Source organism: Macrobrachium nipponense, chromosome 8 (genome assembly GCF_015104395.2).
Source record: "Macrobrachium nipponense isolate FS-2020 chromosome 8, ASM1510439v2, whole genome shotgun sequence".
In the NCBI taxonomy this organism is placed as follows: domain Eukaryota; kingdom Metazoa; phylum Arthropoda; class Malacostraca; order Decapoda; family Palaemonidae; genus Macrobrachium; species Macrobrachium nipponense.
Genome location: NC_087203.1, coordinates 42,890,628 through 42,910,627, shown reverse-complemented (window position 1 = coordinate 42,910,627; position 20,000 = coordinate 42,890,628). Strand labels below are relative to the sequence as shown.

The window sequence follows — 20,000 nt, the reverse complement described above, 5'->3', positions numbered from 1 at the left end:
GTAGTGCTTGAAGTGAATCATTAGTTGAAAAGAAAACTCTTGCGAATTTTTAGAAAACAGACTTTTTAGTGTTAAACATATTTTCTCAGCAATAAATTCTTGTTATTTCTATTCATAAATTTATTTTTCGTCAGTTTTCGGTAATGTTTTGGTTAATTTAGCCCTAATTGCTTTTATCAAGAGAATGGGGTTTTATTTTGAAAATATATGGTGCAAATTTTCCATAAACAAATTCAAAGTGAAAATTTGGAAAGAGAAGACAGTGTTGCCAGAGCCTTTTCGAAAATCAGATAATTAAAAAAAAAGTGCTTTGTGAGAAATCTGTGACATTTTAGATAGACCTGGATATATCTACTTATTACTTTGGAAAGTAAGGAAGAATTATGGAAGTCTACCTCATAATGTGGAAAGTGTGTTGGTGTTATGCTGAAATCTATTGTAAAATTGTTACAAATATGAATTCTAGAGTGAAATGAGAAAATAATGCAGAGAATATTAGTGACCAAAAACAGAAAAACGAGAAAAATGAAATACAGGAATAAAAAAATAAAAAAATAATTCCTGAAAGTTCCAAAAATTGATAATGATATTCCGGAAGAGGAATGATAAAAAGAATTCCTGAAAGTTCCAAAAATTGAATATGATATTCCGGAAGAGGAATAATAAAAAAAAAAAGAATTCTTGAAAGTTCCAAAAAACTGACTATGAAATTCCGGAAGAGGAATGAAAAAAAAATTCCTGAAAGTACTCATGGAATGTTTTAACAGAAAATCAATATGCACGAGTGGAGGACAATCCTTCAAAGTACTGATACAACCGATAAGGGTATCTTCGTGTGCGTGCGCTTTGTGTTAGGCAAAGTTTTATTATCCTTTTTTTTTTTATTAAAAGTACTTGCTAATTTCAAGATTATGGATTAGGAAGTACTTGCAAAATGCATGAATATTGCCACTGACGGATTTATCAGACGGGGTCTGACGTCATACTGGTGCAATAAACAATTACCTTTGTGATTTTCATGTGACTAAACCTCTTTTATTTTTCCAGATTATTATATGACGGATGGAGTTGGCCTCCTCCCTCTCTTTTTCAGAGACTCACAATGAACTGAGCCTATGAGAGCAAAAAGGAAAAAGACTCTTTGAATAAATAAAAAAAAGGGAGGTGAAACGAAAGAGAGAAAGATAAAAAAAAAACAACCTGGCCGTGAAACTGGGGCTTCCACAATGAGTATCGATGCGATGACGAAGTTTTGTGGCACTTGAGAGAAAGAGCAAGTGAGAGAGAGAGATAGAGAGAGAACGATCCCTCCCAGAGTTGCAGAAGCAGAGGTGCCACTTCCTAGTTGAGAAGTCTTCTTATTCCTCCTCCTCCTCCTCCTCCTCCTCCTCCTCTTCTTCTTCTTCCTCCTCCTCCTCCTCTACCAACTCCTCTTCTTCTTCTTCCTCCTCCTCCTCCTCTTCCTCTACCAACTCCTCCTCTTCTTCCTCCTCCTCCTCCTCCTCCTTTTTCTTGCAGTCCCATCTTTACCTTTCTCCCTTTTCTGGTCATCTGATGCTCCACATTTGAAGACATAGTGTAGCAGGTAAGGAATTGGCAGTCGAGTTCCTTGTTGTTGTTTGTTTATGTTATCATAACTTGTTGTTGTTGTTCTCTGCATTTAGATATATTAACGTACAGATTTTACATCTTTGAAATAAGTAACACTGAAAAACATATAAATGTATCAATTTACTATATTTTAGTATTTAAATAATATATTAAGATAGACGAAGGGAAAATGCAGTGCCTTCAATATCTTTGCAGTTATGGATTTTTCAAAAATAAATTTCACTGTTCATTTGTTATTTATGATAATTAATTGATGGTTTTTTGTATCATTTACTCAAGTTGTCAATTGTGAATGATTTGAAAAGATTAATCATTGTTTTATATAAATAATGATACGAGAAAGGTTAGTTGTGTCCATATTCTATATGTGTATTTTCTAATAATCTCTCTCTCTCTCTCTCTCTCTCTCTCTCTCTCTCTCTCTCTCTCTCTCTCTCTCTCTTCTTCCCAGTTTTGCTTGTGTATGCAACTTTGTCTCTCTATCTCTCTCTCTCCTTCCCAGTTTTGCTTGTGTGTGCAACTTTCTCTCTCTCTCTCCTCTGATTGTTCTTATGTAAACAAGTCTGGCCTCTATCTCTGTTAATGTTCAAATACATAGGTAGTGTGTGCTTGGAAGTGCGTATGTATGTATGTGTGCAAGCGCACGCGCTCGTCTTCACTTACGTAAAAGTAACACGGGCACTTGCGTGGTAATGCTAATGACTTTGTCTAAATGCGCTCTCCGAATTTCCAAAAAACTTTCTTTAAAGAAATAACCGACATATATAAAGCAGTAATGTCATGTTTATGGTCTCGATTCGATAACCGAAATTGAAAACAGGTGATTGTGAAGGTAAGAGAGAAAGTTTATAAGAGCTTTCCTTGTTTTAGTTAATTTGTTTATTTTCCTTTTTATTTTTGTTTATCTCAGTTCTTATGACGTAATTGACTGGTTTATTGTTTGCGAATTATATTGTTGATTGATTTATTCTTTGAGCTGTAATGAACTGACATACTGAACTAACTCTAAAAACGCCTAATTTCATGTTGTTTAATTAAACTTTGTCCATTTTAGGAAAAATATTTTCCTAAGTCATACAATGTTTCCTGAAGAAAATAAATTGAAAAGCGGAAGTACGATTGAAAGAAATAATATTTAGAAAGAATAAATAAATTTAATTGTATTTTGAAAATTTTTTACATATTCTTATGGGCATCTTTAAATTTACAAATTTAAGATCTTGCTAAAGATAGCTTGATCACCACGACGAGTAAGCAAGTTAGGAAAAAGTAAAGTTTACCTAAATTAATATAATATAGAAGATAGTTAAATGAAATAAGTTTTACACCTTATACAGTAGTGCTAGAAAAAGGTAAGGAGACAATAGAGAAAAATAAGTTCTACTTTAACAAAGGTTAGTGTCTAGGGAAAGATAAGGAAATGACTTTTTATTAAAATTATTAGGTCTTTTGAAAAGTAAGTAAGGAAAAAAATTTGATGAGAGTAAATCTATCTTGAAAATAGTAGGTCTATTAAAAGTAAGTAAGGAAGCAGGTTTGAAGATAGCAAATTTTTCTTGAAAGAAAGTCTTTTGAAAAGTAAGGGAGCAGGTTTGAAGAGAGTAAATTTATCTTGAAAATAGTAGGTCTATTAAAAGTAAGGAAGGAGGCAGGTTTGAAGAGGAAGTTTGTCTTGAAAGTAGTAGGTCTTTTGAAAAGTAAGAAGTATATAGCAAAGTATTTTTCTTAAGTGACCGAATAAATTAGAGAAAATTAAATATCCCTCGTGAAAAAAATAAGGGAAGAGATACCAAGAAGAAACTGATTCATTATAAGTTACATTCAATAACAGTAATGCTGGAATGAGCGGAAAAAATTTAAAAGTAAACGAAAATAAGTTCTGTTCCAGCCAAGTTGGAATAAGAAAAAAAATACAAAAAAAAGAAGTAGCGGAAAATTGTATGGCCAGGAAAAAAAAAAAGTTCTGACCACTCGTACATGTGAATTTCAAGTTCCAACTGGTCCAGATGTTTCACCTCTGAACACCTCCCCCCCCCCCCCCCCCCCCCCCCCCCCCCCCCCCCCCACAAGCCCATACAACTTTGAGCCTACGTGAGCCCCGCCGTAAATGGCACAATTTCCTGGCCACTGCTGAGAATTCTCACAGGAAATTATTCAATTATTGCTACTTCTGCTTTCTATCGTAAAAGTTATTAGAATTATTATTATTATCTTTTTTTCTCTTGGGTGCCGTACGAACTTTTTTTTCATTATATTCTGTTATTGGATGGTAATTATTTTCTTGGGTTTTAGGATTTTTGATTATTACTATGTGTGTGTGGGTGTGTGTGTGTTCGTGTGTGCGTGTGTATTCCTAAGTACGTCCTTGCTATTCAGTTCATCAATTCTCACTTCAGTGATTATTATTATATTTTATTATAACTCTCCATTCTTCCTTCAATCTCCTTTTTTGAAGTCTGTTTTTTTCTTTAATATCTGTCAGCTTCCTCCAACACATCATCAATTTTTACCTATTCCATCCCTCTACACTTTGTCCATTCTCCCTCAATCCTGTCGTCGGTAATTTTCTAGCTGACGGTAAATATCGACAGACGATGTCCATTAACCTTTTTACCTAGCTATTAACTGAGCAGGAAATGTGAGCTGTAGCCTTTGGTGGTTGGCGAGTAGCGACAAAAGTTTCCGTCACTCACGATTGACTTCTTAAGATATCAGATGCTGATATGTACCGGTAAACTTACTACAATAATTGAATATATATAAATTCTTGGTGTCATTGTTTTCCAAATACCTGCGCTCGTGGATAGGCCTCAAGACAGAAAATAAACAGAATTTTTATGGATTTATATGGCATAGAGTTCTCACTTTTCCCACTTGTAAGATTTCTTATATGAATCTGTTCTGTCAGATTTATTGTCAATAATACACAAAATATAGCTCAAGTATTTGCACATTATGATCGTAAATCTTAACATAAGAAGACTCCTTCAGAACCACCTGATAAAACGTGCAAAATCAAGGCGACTAATGATTAAGAAACATACGTACATTAAAATTAGATTAAGCTGGCCTTATGCCACATAACTCTCCGAACAGTCATTAACAAAAATAGATCAGTAAATGACCTGTAATTGAAGTACTAGTTATCTAGCCTCCCTGATCAAAAGTATGACGAGTGGTGTAGCATTTATTCCATCAAGGCCTAAGGTGCTTTAGATGATATTCAAATTACATATTAAAACTTAAGAACTACGAACCAAGTACGATTATTTCCATAAATCTCCTGACTAAAAATGATGTAATTGCAGTTTTCTGTGGCGATTTATTTCGTGTTGTTGACAATCTTTTTCTTAGATGAAAAGACTTTCGATATTTCATAATATAATTTCAAACGTTCAGGCATTTTCTAAATCTCCATCTTCCTCCCCGTCTCTTATTTCGTCTTTACTTATTATTATTCCTCTCATATTCTTCCGGTGTTTCACGGCAACTCTTATCATATTATCCCAGACCTACCGCAGCAGCATCTCACCTAATGCAATCTATTCCTGAAGTCTTTTCCATTCTTATATCGCTTGATTGGTCATCTTATACATTGGCTGAATTAATTTTTTTTTTCTATATCTGTTTTCTGTATGCATGTAATTCCAAATTGATGAAAATGATTACTGTCTAATTATCCCTATATTAATATTAGCAATTTATAATTTATATAATTAAGTATAAATATATTAAATATATATATATAGGTTATAATATATATATAATTATATAATTATATATTAATCTTATATATTATATATTAGTATATAATGTATATATATTATATTGATATTAATAAATAATATAGATATATATATATAATATCTATATATTATTAGATATATAGGATTATATATATATAATATATATATATTATAATAATATATTAATAATCTATTATATATAAAATATATTAATTTATTAAATAATATAATAATATATTATATTATTATATATATAAAATATCTATATCTTTATATATATATATATATATATATATATATCTATATATATCTATATTACTACACAATCATACACATACATACTATATATATTATATTACAAATAACATACACATACATACACATGTGTGCGTGTGTGTATTTATGTATGTCCGATTATTAAGATCAATGTGTGTGTTTGTGTGTAGTATACATGTATAATTATTAAGACATTTTAAAGCAAAGATAACGCCAGAGTGTCTAGATAGAAGACGATAACAAACGAAATGGGATAACTATGGTTATCACTTCATTTCATGTGAGAAGACCAAATCAATATGGCCTCTCTCCGATTGTTTATACTTTCAACGAATGTTCGCCTTTGTTTTCGCTTTGTGAGTCACGTCTGTTTTGTGTGGATTTAATGTGTGTGTGTGTATGTGTAAGTCGTGTAGAGACGGTTGAAGTTCGCGGAATTTTGAATGGAAGATGAGATTTATTTTTGCCCTTTTTTTTTCTGCTATGGTTTTTATAGCGCGGTTGGGGAATTCAGTATGAGTGTGAGAGTGAAAAAGAGTTGGGGAGAGAGAGAGAGAGAGAGAGAGAGAGAGAGAGAGAGAGAGAGATGGGGGGAAGAGAAACTGACAATCATCTTGATAAGCCTCTGTAAGAGAGAAAGTGAGAGAGATAGCGAGAAACTCATTCAGCGAGCTTGTATTATCCCCTACTGAAGAGGAGGTGCTCTCTCTCTCTCTCTCTCTCTCTCTCTCTCTCTCTCTCTCTCTCAATTTTTTTGATACTATGGTTTTATTGAGCGTTTTGGGAATCCGGTATGTGCGTGTGTATGTTTGTGTTTTTTGTGTGTGTGTGTTTGTGTGTGTGTGTGTGTGTATGAGAGAGAGAGAGAGACTCATTCAGCGAGCTTATACTACCCTTTACTGGAGAAGAGGCCACCCCTCCACTCTCTCTCTCTCTCTCTCTCTCTCTCTCTCTCTCTCTCTCTCTCTGTGACTGTGTGTGTCCCTCTTGCGTGATGGCTGTTTGTTTGTTTGTTTGTCCGTGCCGCCTTGTTGGCAACATTCCCGCAGACGGACAATAAGCGCCCGAAGTCAATAGTGATGTGGTGTTGCTTGTAACTGCTTAGTTCGGGATTTGCCTCGCGCGGCCGACGAAGTCTTGTGACGCAAGATTTCGGTGGTCGATGCTGCATGTGTCCCGTCCTTTTAAAACACTCGGGTTTGGTCGCTTTTTCAGTGGCATTTGACCCCTTTCGTTTCCCCTTATTTTACACTTTGTTTTCCCCTTAAATTTGCACTTTCGTTCCTCTTCGTTTTACACTTTGTTTCATATAATTTTGCCTTTCGTATCCCTTCGTTTTACGCCTTTTCTTCTCATTTTACATTTTCCCTTCATTTTACAATTTTGTTTCATTTCATTTCACATTTCCCCTTCGTTTCACACTTTCTCTTCAATTTACAATTTTGTTTCCTTTCATTTTGCAATTTTGATTTTCACTATAAGCTTTCCCTTCATTTTACAATTTTGTTTCCTTTCATTTTACAGTTTTGTTTCCTTTCATTTTACGCTTCCCTTCATATTATACTTTCCCTTCATTAACCCTTTTGTTTACCTTATATTTACTCTATCGTGATCCTACATTTTCCACTTTCGTTTCCCTTCGTTTTACATTTCCGTTTCATTTCATTTTACCCTTTTCATATCCCTTTCGTTTTCAGCATTTTTTCCATTTCGTTTCCCTTCATTTTTCGGTATCTTTCGTTTCCATATTTCAAATTTTCATTTCCCTTCATTGTACATTTTCTTTTCCCTTCATTCTATATTTTCTTTTCCGTCATTTTACCCTTATTTTCCCTTCAATTTTAATTTTCTTTTCCCTTCATTCTACCTTTTATTTTCACGTCATTTTACATTTTCTTTTCCCCTCATTTTACCTTTTTCCCTTCATTTCAAATTATATTTTCCGTTCGTTTTACCTTTTATTTTCACTTCATTTTACAATTCCGTTTCCCTTTATTTTCCCTTCATATTACCCTTCATTTGTTCCCTTCTTCATTTTGCACTTCCGATTCTCTTCATTTTACATTTCATTTTACACTTTTGTTTCTCTTCATTCTACACTTTTTTTGCTTTAATATAATTTTTATGTTTATTGGTTTTTCGTTTTGCTTTTTTGGTTTGGTTTTTTTTTTTTTTCATAATTTTCCATATAGACGGCTGGATCGAATTTGAATAACTAGTGGACTGAATCTTGTATGTGTTTTATATTTGACAGCAAGATCTCGAAGGAATAAGAGGCCTGATGTGGACCTCTGGGGTTTAGTTACTCAATGGAAAAGGGACTTTGTCACTGCCATACTCGTGTTTTGATGGGACTGTTAATTAATCAAACTTATATGAAGTTTGTATGATTAGGAAGATTGGTTAATTTATATGTATCTTAAAGTACAGCCGTAGGCAGATAGAGCTCGTTGATTGATGCTTATGTTTATCGAGAGAAAAATTCGAAAACAGATTCTTGTGCTTAACACTTTTATCTCATAGTTTCATATTTTCTTTTAATTCAAGCATTTATTGGGTTATTAATCACAAAATCGATTGGTATAATTTTATACAAGCGTTTGATTTTAATAAAGAACAGATTTTCCTTATTCTTTTCCTTGAATGGTTCTATATATTTTTCCGTCATTTTGATCAAAACCGTCGTAAATCATCTTGTTTGCTATATGTTGCGGCGTTCGTTGTATTAACTCTCAGATAGGCAGCTGATTTTCACATTATGCTTGCCATTGGGCAATTACTGTATGTGTGTGATGGGTTTGTTTGGATCTTTACATATACTTGATGTTAGGCAATTACTGTATGCGTGAGATGTGTTTGTGCATATGTTTACATGTGGTATTTTTATGGTGTGGTGTCGTAATAGCTAATGATTTTCCTTTCAGACCATATACAGTGTTCTTCATATTTTATACTTCATACTTCATCTCTTGTTTTATCTGTATTTCCCTTTATCTTCTCTTACTTCCTAATGAGCACCGTATTATCTTGAACCTTGATAATGTTTGACCTTACACGATTCACAGAGTCTTCCGTCTGTTCCAGAACTGACTGAAAGATTTCGCACCGGACGCATGTTCTTGTGGGTGGCGATCTGTAGTTCCACAAGGGGCTGCTGCCATTCACCCCCTGACCTCCAACTCCATCATCACCTCCTCCCTTGGAAGCGGTCGTGGTGGCGAGGGGGAAAGTGTTGTTGGTGAATGTGAGGGAGTCCGGTCCGAAGTAGCAGCGACACCTCTCGTCGTCAAGATGGTGCCGTGATGCTGAGCGGCAGGTGGTGCGCCATCTCGCCTGCCGCCTCCTGCTGCGCCTGCTTCAGTGGCGACCTCCTCCGCCTTCCCTCCTTCCTCCTTCTCCTCCTTTGTTTCATATCCCTCTAACATTTAGTCCACCTTCTGAGCATTGCCCTTTCCCTTCTTCCCTCTTTCCTTGCCGCCCCTCCCGGCCTCTTCCTCTTCCTCGTCTGCGCCCTTCTGACCCTCTGCCTCCCTTCCCTTCTCTCCTCTTCGCATTTGCTCATCCTGCCAAAGGATGCGGTCCACTCTAAGGGTCGGCGGGGGCGGCGGAACCTCCTCTACATCCTCGGTCACAGCAGTGTCCTCCGCCAGAGCGATTGGCGGTGGGTCTAAGTGACTAGGATTGGGGACGTCCCGTAGGGGGGCGCGCGACCCCCCTAATATTGGGGGGCGCGCCTCCGGAGGTCGCTATGTGCGGGGTTGTTTGCGCGTGGTGCAGGTAAGTGCGCGCTACCTCATCTCAGCTAGTCGCGCACCCACTACCATGATGCGATCGAAAAAGAAAGAAGGAGCTATTAAGGGGACTAACCGCAAGCTGGACAAGCGGTCCAGCCGGGGGGTGATGTTCGAGAACGAAGAACTGCGCCTGCGCACTATTGAGATCAATGCTGAAGTGGATCGAGGCCAGTCTGACCTACGGAAGCTCAAGAAGGAAAACGAAACGCTGAAGCAACAAGTATGGACACTCCGTGATGAATACGACAAGTTGGAGAGCTTCGTCAAAAATATGGATGATGACAGTGATGACGAAGGTGATGAAGATGAAGATGATGACGACGAGCTTCAACCTCCCAGCAGGTACTGTAGGTCTAAAATTACTGAGGAGGATGCAGAAAATGATGATGAGGAGGGAAATGTTGAGACAGACAATTTGGAGAACTTGCAAAAAGTGTACAGCGGGAAGATGCAGAGTGTGGAATATTCACTTCGTCAGGCTGCAGCCACAGTGGAAGGTAGCAGTAGCAGTGTAAGTGCCATGGGCAGCGGTGGAGCATGTAGTCAATCTCAGTGTGGGGAAATAAGTGGTATTGGGTTGGCTGCTGCATGTCCTCCCCCAGTAGTAGTTGAGGGTCTCTCTCAGCCTGGTCAAGTACGTGTTTGTGTTCAACCTGATTCGGTTGCATCTTCATCTGTCTCTTCAACTCACTATGTATCAGACACTGCCTCAGTCAGCCATCCCAAACCATTACAACCAATTCAAGGAGATAATTATATGTCTGAGGGAGAGCATTTCAATCTTGATCAACTCCTAGATTTTGCATCTTCATTTCATTATGACAAAAGAAACTACTTGACAGAAGAACCCATAGCAATGGCTCTCCCCACAGATGAGGAACGTCCCTCCTCCCCATCAAGAGATGATACTGGACCTGACCCTGGTTATTCAACAGTCAGAAGGAGATCAGCAACAGTAATTGAGAAATTAAAGAGTGGCAATACTGGTTCTTTAGTGAAGGAAGTTAAACAATTGTCTGTCACTGAAACACCAGAGGTTTCCCACACAACGACAGTTACTTACACCAGGTCATCTTATTATTTCTCTGGATCATTAGATGGCAGTCGAAGTCAATCCCTTGGAGCAGGCCTCAATGCCGCTGCCGCCAATGTAGCTAGAACACCAGGGAGCCCAATAGGCCCCCTCTATGCTTCCAGCAGTGCCTCCAACATCGGCACTTCCTCTTCCTTGGAGGCAGGGCTGCCCTTGGTTTCTGTGTATACTCCTCGGTCTTCCCTTGTAAGGCTCAATAGTATAGAACCAAACACTATTATGCTGTCTGTAGCAGACATGCCTCAACTTTGGGACATAACAACACAAGAAATTATTGATGAATTAGAACAGCAAGCAGAGGGAACTTTGGTAGCTATTCGAGGTGTTCGTGTTGTGGGAAGAGCAGCATATATCAGCTTGGGTCGGCGTGATGCCCTTCAGCAACTATTAACAAGTGGTTTGACAGTAAGGGGAGGCAAGGTACCTCTAATTGACATTACCAGAGAGTCAGTAGTGCTAGCACTAACGGGAGTTCCACATTATATTGCGGATGCCACTTTAGTCATTCTGTTATCGGCCTTTGGCACAATCATTGGTGAACTCGAGCGAAGATTTTATAAAGGTGTTGATACAGGTGAGAGATTTGTTCGTATGAAACTCAAGAAGCACGTGAAGCTTCCTAAATACGTGACTGTTGGGGGATGTCGTATTGTCCTCACAGTCCATGGGCGCGATGCCCCTGCCCAATTGCATGTACCTGACTGGAGTGGCAAAATAACAAGTGCTCCCCCTCCCACACCCCATGGGGGAAGTGCCCCACATCCAACCGATGTCCCTCATACGGATTTAACGACTCCCATTTCACCAGACAGTGGTCAGTGTTCAGAACCTTCTTCAAGTGATAAATCTTGTGAGCGTGTTGACGGGAGAGATTTAGTTGGTGGAATACGTTCTGAGGCCAATATACAAACTGATTCCCGTATGGCCCCAAAACCCACAAAAACATTTTCTAGCCGGTGTATAGTAAACTTAAAACTACCTGAAAGACCTTCACCCACCAGTGGTTTGCCTCGCACACGTGATGGCAGTATCCCCCGTGACCCAGGGGGTCCTGGAGGAGGTGGAGGTGGTTTAGCAGTCAGTACTGGGAACACCTCCACTCCTTTAGGTGCTGGACACCTGCTTCGAGCGGGATCTCTGTATCGAAGTAATCGAGGTGGAGAAACACCCACCACCCCATGTAGTGTTAGTGGCGGATCCCCTGTCGGTGGACGGCGTATTCCACGCATTGTTTCCTCTGACCCTAGGGGTCCAGAATCCCCTCGCCCTCGACCCAACTCCGTTGTGTTCGAAGAACAGCCTCGGGAGGTTCCTAGTGGGCCACGGGGGTTGTTAACACCCCAGTTCCAACAGCACCATGGTCATCCAAGTTCTTCTTGCTCTGGACCAATGCCCTTAGCTAATGGTATTTTGAGGAAGGCATCTGGATCAGAACAAGAAGCACTCTTACCTTCCAGCCACAGTCTGCCAGCCTCCATTAGGAACCGCCTGAAAATAGGTCGCAGTATGTCATGTGATGCTGGGAGGCAGAAATTGGCAGCAGAGAAGGAGAAAAAGAAACTGAGCAAGATGGAGAGCATCAGCGAAAACACACTGAACGACGACGTGAGTGACATCACGCCGCTAGGTGCTGGTGCTCGAAGGGACTCCGAGAAGAGTTCGGTCAGTGCCAATAGCAAAAGCAGCAGCAATACCAACAAAAAGAAAGAGCCTGCCATAGACCTACCATGGTGCGGGTGCTGGGGCAACGGTTGCTTTTAGTGGTTAGTCCAAAACAGATTTAAAATCATTATCATTATTATTATTAAATGAATTACTGTAAAAACAAAAACGTTATAAAAACACTGCTATCACTTCCATCCTTTATATTTATCTTTTAATTTTCTAGTTGATATTTCCCTTGCTACCTGTTGTTAGTATTCATCATGTAGTTCTCTAAAGAAGATTGACTATAAAAAAAATTTATGAAACTAGTCTTGGTACTGAAACGAATTTCAAAGTAAACACAAGTTATATCTTAACTGGTTCTTGGTGTCTGTACTTGAAGTGATCTCTTATTGCTATAGTAATAATGATTGTATGATTTTCAAATTGTGGTTTTGATTGTAATTCGTTCACAGTGCTAATCAAAACGTAATCAGTCAGTCAGTGTGTTGGCGTTATGGAAAGAGGGATTGAGAGATTTCCGGAAAAATTTTTTCCTTGTTCTAGAATACTGAGGGCCTTGATTCCTCCCGAAATTCAGCCATTGGTGATACATGCCATGGAATGTTTCTTCTTTCCTCAGGGAATAATTACTTCGATTTTCTTCTAAAATGTATTCTTAAAATTCTTAATGCTTGTAATTATTTAATAAATCTTGAGTTATGAGAAATGGGTTGTGAGCAGCTGTGAGTGAGATGAATAAGTAAGACTGGTGCTTATCGACGAGTGTAATCATTGACATGAAGTATTGTTTTTCCTCCAAAGAAAATGAAACACAGTGTCTAAAAATTTCCTTTGAAGTATGTTTTTTAAAATCATTGACAATTCCTCTGGTGTTTCTATTTTTGTGGGTTATTTTTTTACACGCAGATGAGAGTTTTTACAACCTGTTTTCAGGAAACAGGAGCTGATAGGTAGAGATATTACAAGTAGAGGTATATTAGTGTTAAGGAGTAGACAGTCGTTTTTGTAGAGATAAATTTGTAAAAGGTATCAAGAGACTAATGAGAGACCTGTTGAAACACACCTAAGCCTACTTTTGTGTACTATGTAGTATTTAATAAAGAGAGTATGACTACTGCAGGTTGCATGAGAAAGCAAGATAAATGGAAAAGGGTCATTGTTAAAGGTGGAAAAATAGCAGTCTGGCTGGTTGGGACAGAAGTTCAAAGCAGCCAAGTACCGTAGTATCACTTAAGTAAGTTGTCTTTGGAATTTTCCCAGGAGGGAACCAACACCAAAATGCCAGAACTTTTCTCAGTCCAACTTCGATTCACTCATGTATGGAAAACTATACCTCTCCAACCGTACTACCTTCTTTCTTCTGTCTGGAAAAGTCTCAAGGTGGCAGAGAGGGAGGTTTTGGAAACGCAGGGATGAATTTGGCTCAAGTTTAATGGAAGAGGGAATAGGGTGGAGACAAGGATACTGGAAGCTGAGAAGATGTAAGTTATATATGAATTTATTTCCTTCGTTGTGAGTTAACATTGGTTCAAGTGATATAAAGCAAATAACTTTCTCCACACAAATTATACGAGACTGAAGCAAGATAATATGCTATTATATTAGTTGTGGTAGTAGTGCCACGCTTTTTTGGTATCAAATTAATTGAAGTTTAGTCTTTCCAAAGCATTATATAGATAAGGACAATGTTATGAATGACCGAAATGGGATCTCGTGACCCCAAAATGCCTAGGTAGGTCATTCGTAGAAAGGTTACTGTGACCAGAACCACGAGATGCAGTTAACTTGTTGAATTTGAATCTGTCTCAAGCCGCAAAGTTAAATAAACAGTTAATACTTCCCATGAGTTTTATAGGCCCAACAAACCTTGGAAATTCTTAATATTATTCTAATAACAAAGGCCATAGGTCATTCTTGCTAAAATATACATTGTTAAAGATTAAGTTTAGTAATCACTAAAAGTTGCATAATTATGTCCGCTCAAGAAGCAACCACCCACGATGGTATAAGGCTACATGGGTCTAACAACAATGAACAGTACGTCTTTGGGTTTCCATGGATAAATACTGGAAGAGAGAATGAATATAGAAGGCCTTTGTCTGAAAGGTTTAGATTTTGGGGGATTATCACTGAATTGTGACCTCCCAAAATAGGGTATATATATATATATATATATATATATATATATATATATATATATATATATATATATATATATATATATATATATATATATATATCATATACATATACATATATATATATATATTTATATACACACAGATATATATGTATATATATATATATATATATATATATATCTATATATATATATATATATATATAGATTTGAGGAAGACATCTCAGTCATTTGTATGGTTTATTGCCAATGTTTCAAGACCTAGCCTCATCATCGAATCTGTAAAAATATATAAAAATATATTTAAACATCATAAAAAACTCGGACTCAAAAATAATATGCTAAAAACAAATGCATAGCTTTCAGTTTAAAATACCAGAGGAAAGTTATTACCATATATAGATACATATATATATATATATATATATATATATATATATATATATATATATATATATATATATATATATATATATATATATATATATATATATATAAAAATATTTATATACTCTTCAAGCTCATGAAAGTTTCCCCACCCTGAAATTCAGGAATTCGTAATCTAATTGCAAATCGCTGCTAAGTGCATTTTATGTCGCCGAAAGGATTGCCACTTACGGTCGGACGGAGCTTTGTCATTTTTCTATAATAAATAAATAGATTTTTCATTAAATTTTTCAATCAATTTTTCAATAAATTGGTGTAGGGGACTAGACGCCTTGGCTTCATTTTGGCGATGGTTGAGGTCGCTGCTTTTGATATTATTAAATTATAGTTTTTGTCTTTTCTTTATTGGTTGGTTTTGGTTAGAGCTCAAGTTTTATGTATATGTATATATATATATATATATATATATATATATATATATATATATATATATATATATATATATATATATGTCATTTCTTTACCGGTAGGATTTGGTTAGAGTTAAAATTCTATATTAGAGTTTATCTGAAGAAGGGGAGATTTAACACGAGGAATAACTCGAAGAAGAGAAGTAGGCGAAGTTATTTCTTTAACTTTGGCTGGCATTGTACAATTTTTTCTGAGAGGATAAAGTTTAGTTATTTCATAATAAAGAATATCTTGACTAATTTACCAACTGTACTATACTATACTACTTCTCTGCCATGACAGCTAGATATTAAAACTTTTGCAGACTTATTTTGTGATTAACATTTTCTTTTTACGATGATATCAAATGTTAACCAGCAGGATTATTCTTACTTCGTCAACACAATAGAGATTAGAATTTTAAAGGGTATCTAACTCCTCATTTCCCTGGGAAATTTTGCAAGCATTTTTGAAGAGCTAAAAGTATGCATTTTTTTCTTACATTGCAAGATGGCAAAAGTTTAAAACTCGGGATTTAATGATCACAGACTGACAGTGAACAATATTACAGCCTGACTGTGAATAATGTTACAGACTGACAGAGTATTATGTTACAGACTGACACTCAGTAATGTTCCAGATAGACTGACAGGAAATAATGTTACAGATTGACATGGATTAATGTTACAGACTGACAGTCACTAATGTCACAGAGTGACAGTGAATATTGTTACAGACTGATAGGGAATATTGTTACAGAGTGACAGTGAGTAATGTTACTGACAGAAAAGGGATAATGTTACAGACTCATAGGGAACAATGTTACAGACTGACAGTGAATGATAATACAGGCTGTGAGTGAATAATGTTGACAGACTAACATTGAAGAAATTTACAGACGGACACTGAATAATGATACGAAGTGACGGGGAAAATATTACAGACTGACAGTGAATAACATTACATTCTGAAGTAGAGAGAAAGACTAGTAAATCTGAACAAAGAACCAACGAGTTCATGTGATCAAGGACTGTGCAGGTAAAGTACAAATAAAGAAATGGAACGTATATAGGTGTTAGTTAAGCGATTCTATGCTGGTTGAAATGATAATGACTTGTCCTTGAAATTTTATATGATAGGTCTCCAGGTGAAAATGTCTGTCTTTCGTCACTTTTAAAGATATATCAAGAAAAGTTGAAAGTTGTATCTTCATTTGTTAAAAAAATTAGTGGATAACTTATATATTTTAATTTATTGAAGTATATATACATTTCTTTCCTAATTAAAAGGACGAAAGTTCCTTTAGTGTTTCGAAATGCTAAAGCCTGGGAAATTTATTAAAGTATCTTTATTGATTAAAAGGAAATCAGTTAAATCACTCAATCTAGAGAATTTTTTACAGTCATTTAGATTCTGCACAAATCGTCCCAGTTATATAAAACAGGAATGGTTTTTTTTCAGTCATAGAAAAAAGGTGAATTACTGTTATATATATATTACACACACACACACACACACACACACATACACACACACACACACACACACACACACACACACACACACATATATATATATATTATATATATATATATATAATATATATATAAAGATACTTTTTCATTATATGTATTGAATACGAAACAAGAATGCACTCAAGAGAGTGCATTCAGTATGCAGTATGCGCCCGAAGAATGCATTCAGCGCAGATGCCAACTGCAGTCGCTAGGAATTCATTCTTTTCTCCAACAGATCCGTTTACGTGTCCGGATCTGCTTAAAACTTTCTGGTTGATAATATATAAATCCTTCAGGCTTCGTTGGCAGAGACTAGGATTCACTTACGTAAGGTTTAAATTACGTTTAGACTGAAAAAAAAAAAGATTCTATCCGTTTAAAAAATCGGATCAATCCGTCAGACAGACAGGCAGTGACGAATGAATGAATGGAAATAACCTCGCTATTATTCTCAAATGTTATGCTAAGGTCGACATCAGCCGGGCGGCTTCTTTCAGTATCCTGTCAATAGTCCACAGGATCCGGGTTGGATCAGCTGCCAATATTATGCCAATGTAAGCAAGGATTCTGCTTAAGGAGGAGACCAAGTTCGTTTCCAACTGAGGTATCGATGGGATCTGAAACCTTAACTATTCACTGCAGTCAGTCATTGTTAATACTTTCCTTTCTTTACATTATAGGTTGAAAGGTATTTCCTCCATTAAATGTGAAAATGTTAGCCTCGTATATTCCATTTTTGTGATTTTCAGGTTATGGAAGAGCGAGATTTAAGGTTGATATTGAAATATTCGTTATTTAGCTGCACAATTTTCTAACTTTTTTTTTTTTTTTTTCTTGTACGTGAATTTTGATAAAATATGCTCAGACCAGGAGAAATTGTATTTGTTAGTGAGTCGGAGATGATGTTAATTTACCCTACTGTTCATTATGTTAATACTTTCTGAAAGAAAATTATAATAGTGTTGAACTTTGTAATAAAGTGATCTCTGTTCAGAACTGTATAAAAATTATGAGCTTTGTGTACTGGATAACACATACATTATCAACATGCCAACATACACACAAGCGTATAAGCTCAATATAAAGACAGTATATTATTATGTATACAAAGTTTTCCCTTATTCACACAGAAACACTGATAATAAATATATACATATTCACTGATAGGTAATATTTCCATCAACATTTTTGAAGGTCAGATTAGACCAATATACTTTAGCATTCATAAAGGAACACTGATGATAAACACACATTCTTATATACAATGATATGTATATTATAAAGCTTTTTCAGGTCAGATTAGATAAACATACATCAACAGCTCATAAAGAAAAGAGGTCAGTATTGTTTTGACCCAAAAAAGGCTGCTCTGTTAAGAAGGTGTATTTCCTATAACATAATCCATTGTTATATTCTAGACCAGTGGTTCTCAACCTTTTTTGACCCCTGCACCCTTTCACCAAAAGTCAGAATGTCATCCCCTGCCCCCCTCAGCCAGCCCCCTTTCCAAAATTGTCTGCCTCAAGAGGTGCATTCCAAATAATTTACAACAAAATACTAATTCAACCTAGCTGAGAGAAAGCCCAGCGTGACCTCTCAGTAGTCCGGACCGATGCACACTGCGTTTTTGTGTGGTCATGGAGCCAGTTTGAGCCTGCCAATCTATGGTCACAATTCCCCTCATCCCCCATTCCCTGAACCCTGATGAAAGTCTCCCACCACCCCCCCCCCCCCCCCCCCCCCCCACCCCCCCCCCACCCCCCCACCCCCCCTTACCCCCCTGGTTGAGAACCACTGTCAGACCATTGATACCGATTTGAGAAAGGTGTTCTTTCCCACCAAAATCGAGTAATTGTTTGCCAGAAGCCAACACACTGACTGATCTCACTCTTCGTTTCTGTGCGCATATCATCAAGATGAAGGCTCTTTTCACTTAGTCAAGAAAAGCGCCCCTCCCCAACATTCTTACGAAATATTGAGTGGTTCATAAAAGAGAGTTCTTTATGATTTATTTTGTATCAGTACAAAAAAATTAAAACAAGTGTTCCCAAATTGAGATTTTTTTTTTTTAAATGTTGCTCCCAATTTCTGTTCCTACCAACTGCTTTCGAAATTTTTAAGAATTCTGGTTTATCAGGTGAAGCAAAAGTGGTCCTTATTGGTTGTTACATTAGGAATCCTCGCTTAGTACGAAGACATAGGCTGGGGATTTAAAAAAAAAAGAAAAGAAATACATTTTATTGTGAACGCAGTGTAGGGCTATAGGCCTAGAATCGGAAGTATTTTTATGAGTAATAACATTGCATATTCCGTCAGAGTCAGTAATACCCGTTATTTATGATTGCCCATAAAGGAATTTTGACAGATCGACATAGAGAGAGACGTTTGTGGTTTACAAATCTCGCCGATAAGTAAGTAAATAAGACAGCCATTGCGTGTAGAACTATTGGAATTACGAAACGGTTTCGGAGGAAAGTGATGATGGTTATCGTGTCTTTGATTTAGGAATTAATTCGGAATTATTCCATTCATTAAGTAGTTCGGGATTATTTCCAAGTTTTTAATTATATTCCGTATTGAATTCGTGATCATTGCTGATTCCAATTTTACTCAAAACAGACTTTGGTTAGTATTGCCTGTTGAATGTGGTTCGTTTCTTATTATTATTATTATTATTATTATTATTATTATTATTATTATTATTATTATTATTAATTATTATTATTTATTATTATTATTTATTATTATTATTATTATTAATTATTGATATGCTGGAAACAGACCTTCTTTCAAACATGTTTTATTAAAAATAATGGTAGAATTCACAGACTTGATTTTATGTAAAAAAAATTCTTTCAACAGAAAGAATTTTGTATAATAACATTTCTGTGAATTCTGCCATTATTTTAATAAAAATATTATTATTATTATTATTATTATTATTATTATTATTATTATTATTATTATTATTATTATTATTATTATTATTTCAGAAGTCTTTTCCACCATCATTTATTTGATCCGTACTTTTTTCATTAGTATGAACGTTACAGAAATTAATAATTTTTATTTATTTATTTATTTATTCATTTATTTATTTATTTATTGCCCTCATTTTTCTGTACTAGGAACACTGCTTATTTCTTCTTTGCAACTCTGGCCATAATCACTTTCCTGAAGTTATAACTTGAAGAATGAACTTTTTTTATATACATAAATATATATATATATATATATCGTAGGCCCCATAGACACTGCGTATTTTTTCCTAGCTGTAGTGATAAATAAAAAATAAATGGAAGGCATTTTATACCGAAG

The 20,000-nt window shown here is 36.1% G+C and overlaps 1 protein-coding gene across 1 annotated transcript; it reads left to right on the top strand.

Annotated features, from left to right (window-relative positions):
• Positions 1-957: 957 nt before the first annotated feature.
• Positions 958-14,027, top strand: LOC135222719 (uncharacterized). The gene is made up of 2 exons (XM_064260925.1): positions 958-1,585; positions 8,718-14,027. Exon 2 carries the CDS (start codon positions 9,456-9,458, stop codon positions 12,279-12,281), a length of 2,826 nt encoding a protein of 941 aa, XP_064116995.1. The 5' UTR covers positions 958-1,585; positions 8,718-9,455; the 3' UTR covers positions 12,282-14,027.
• Positions 14,028-20,000: the final 5,973 nt, after the last annotated feature.

Coding starts and splice junctions, on each gene's coding strand:
- LOC135222719 (XM_064260925.1), top strand. CDS start 9,456: ATGATGCGATCGAAAAAGAAAGAAGGAGCTATTAAGGGGACTAACCGC.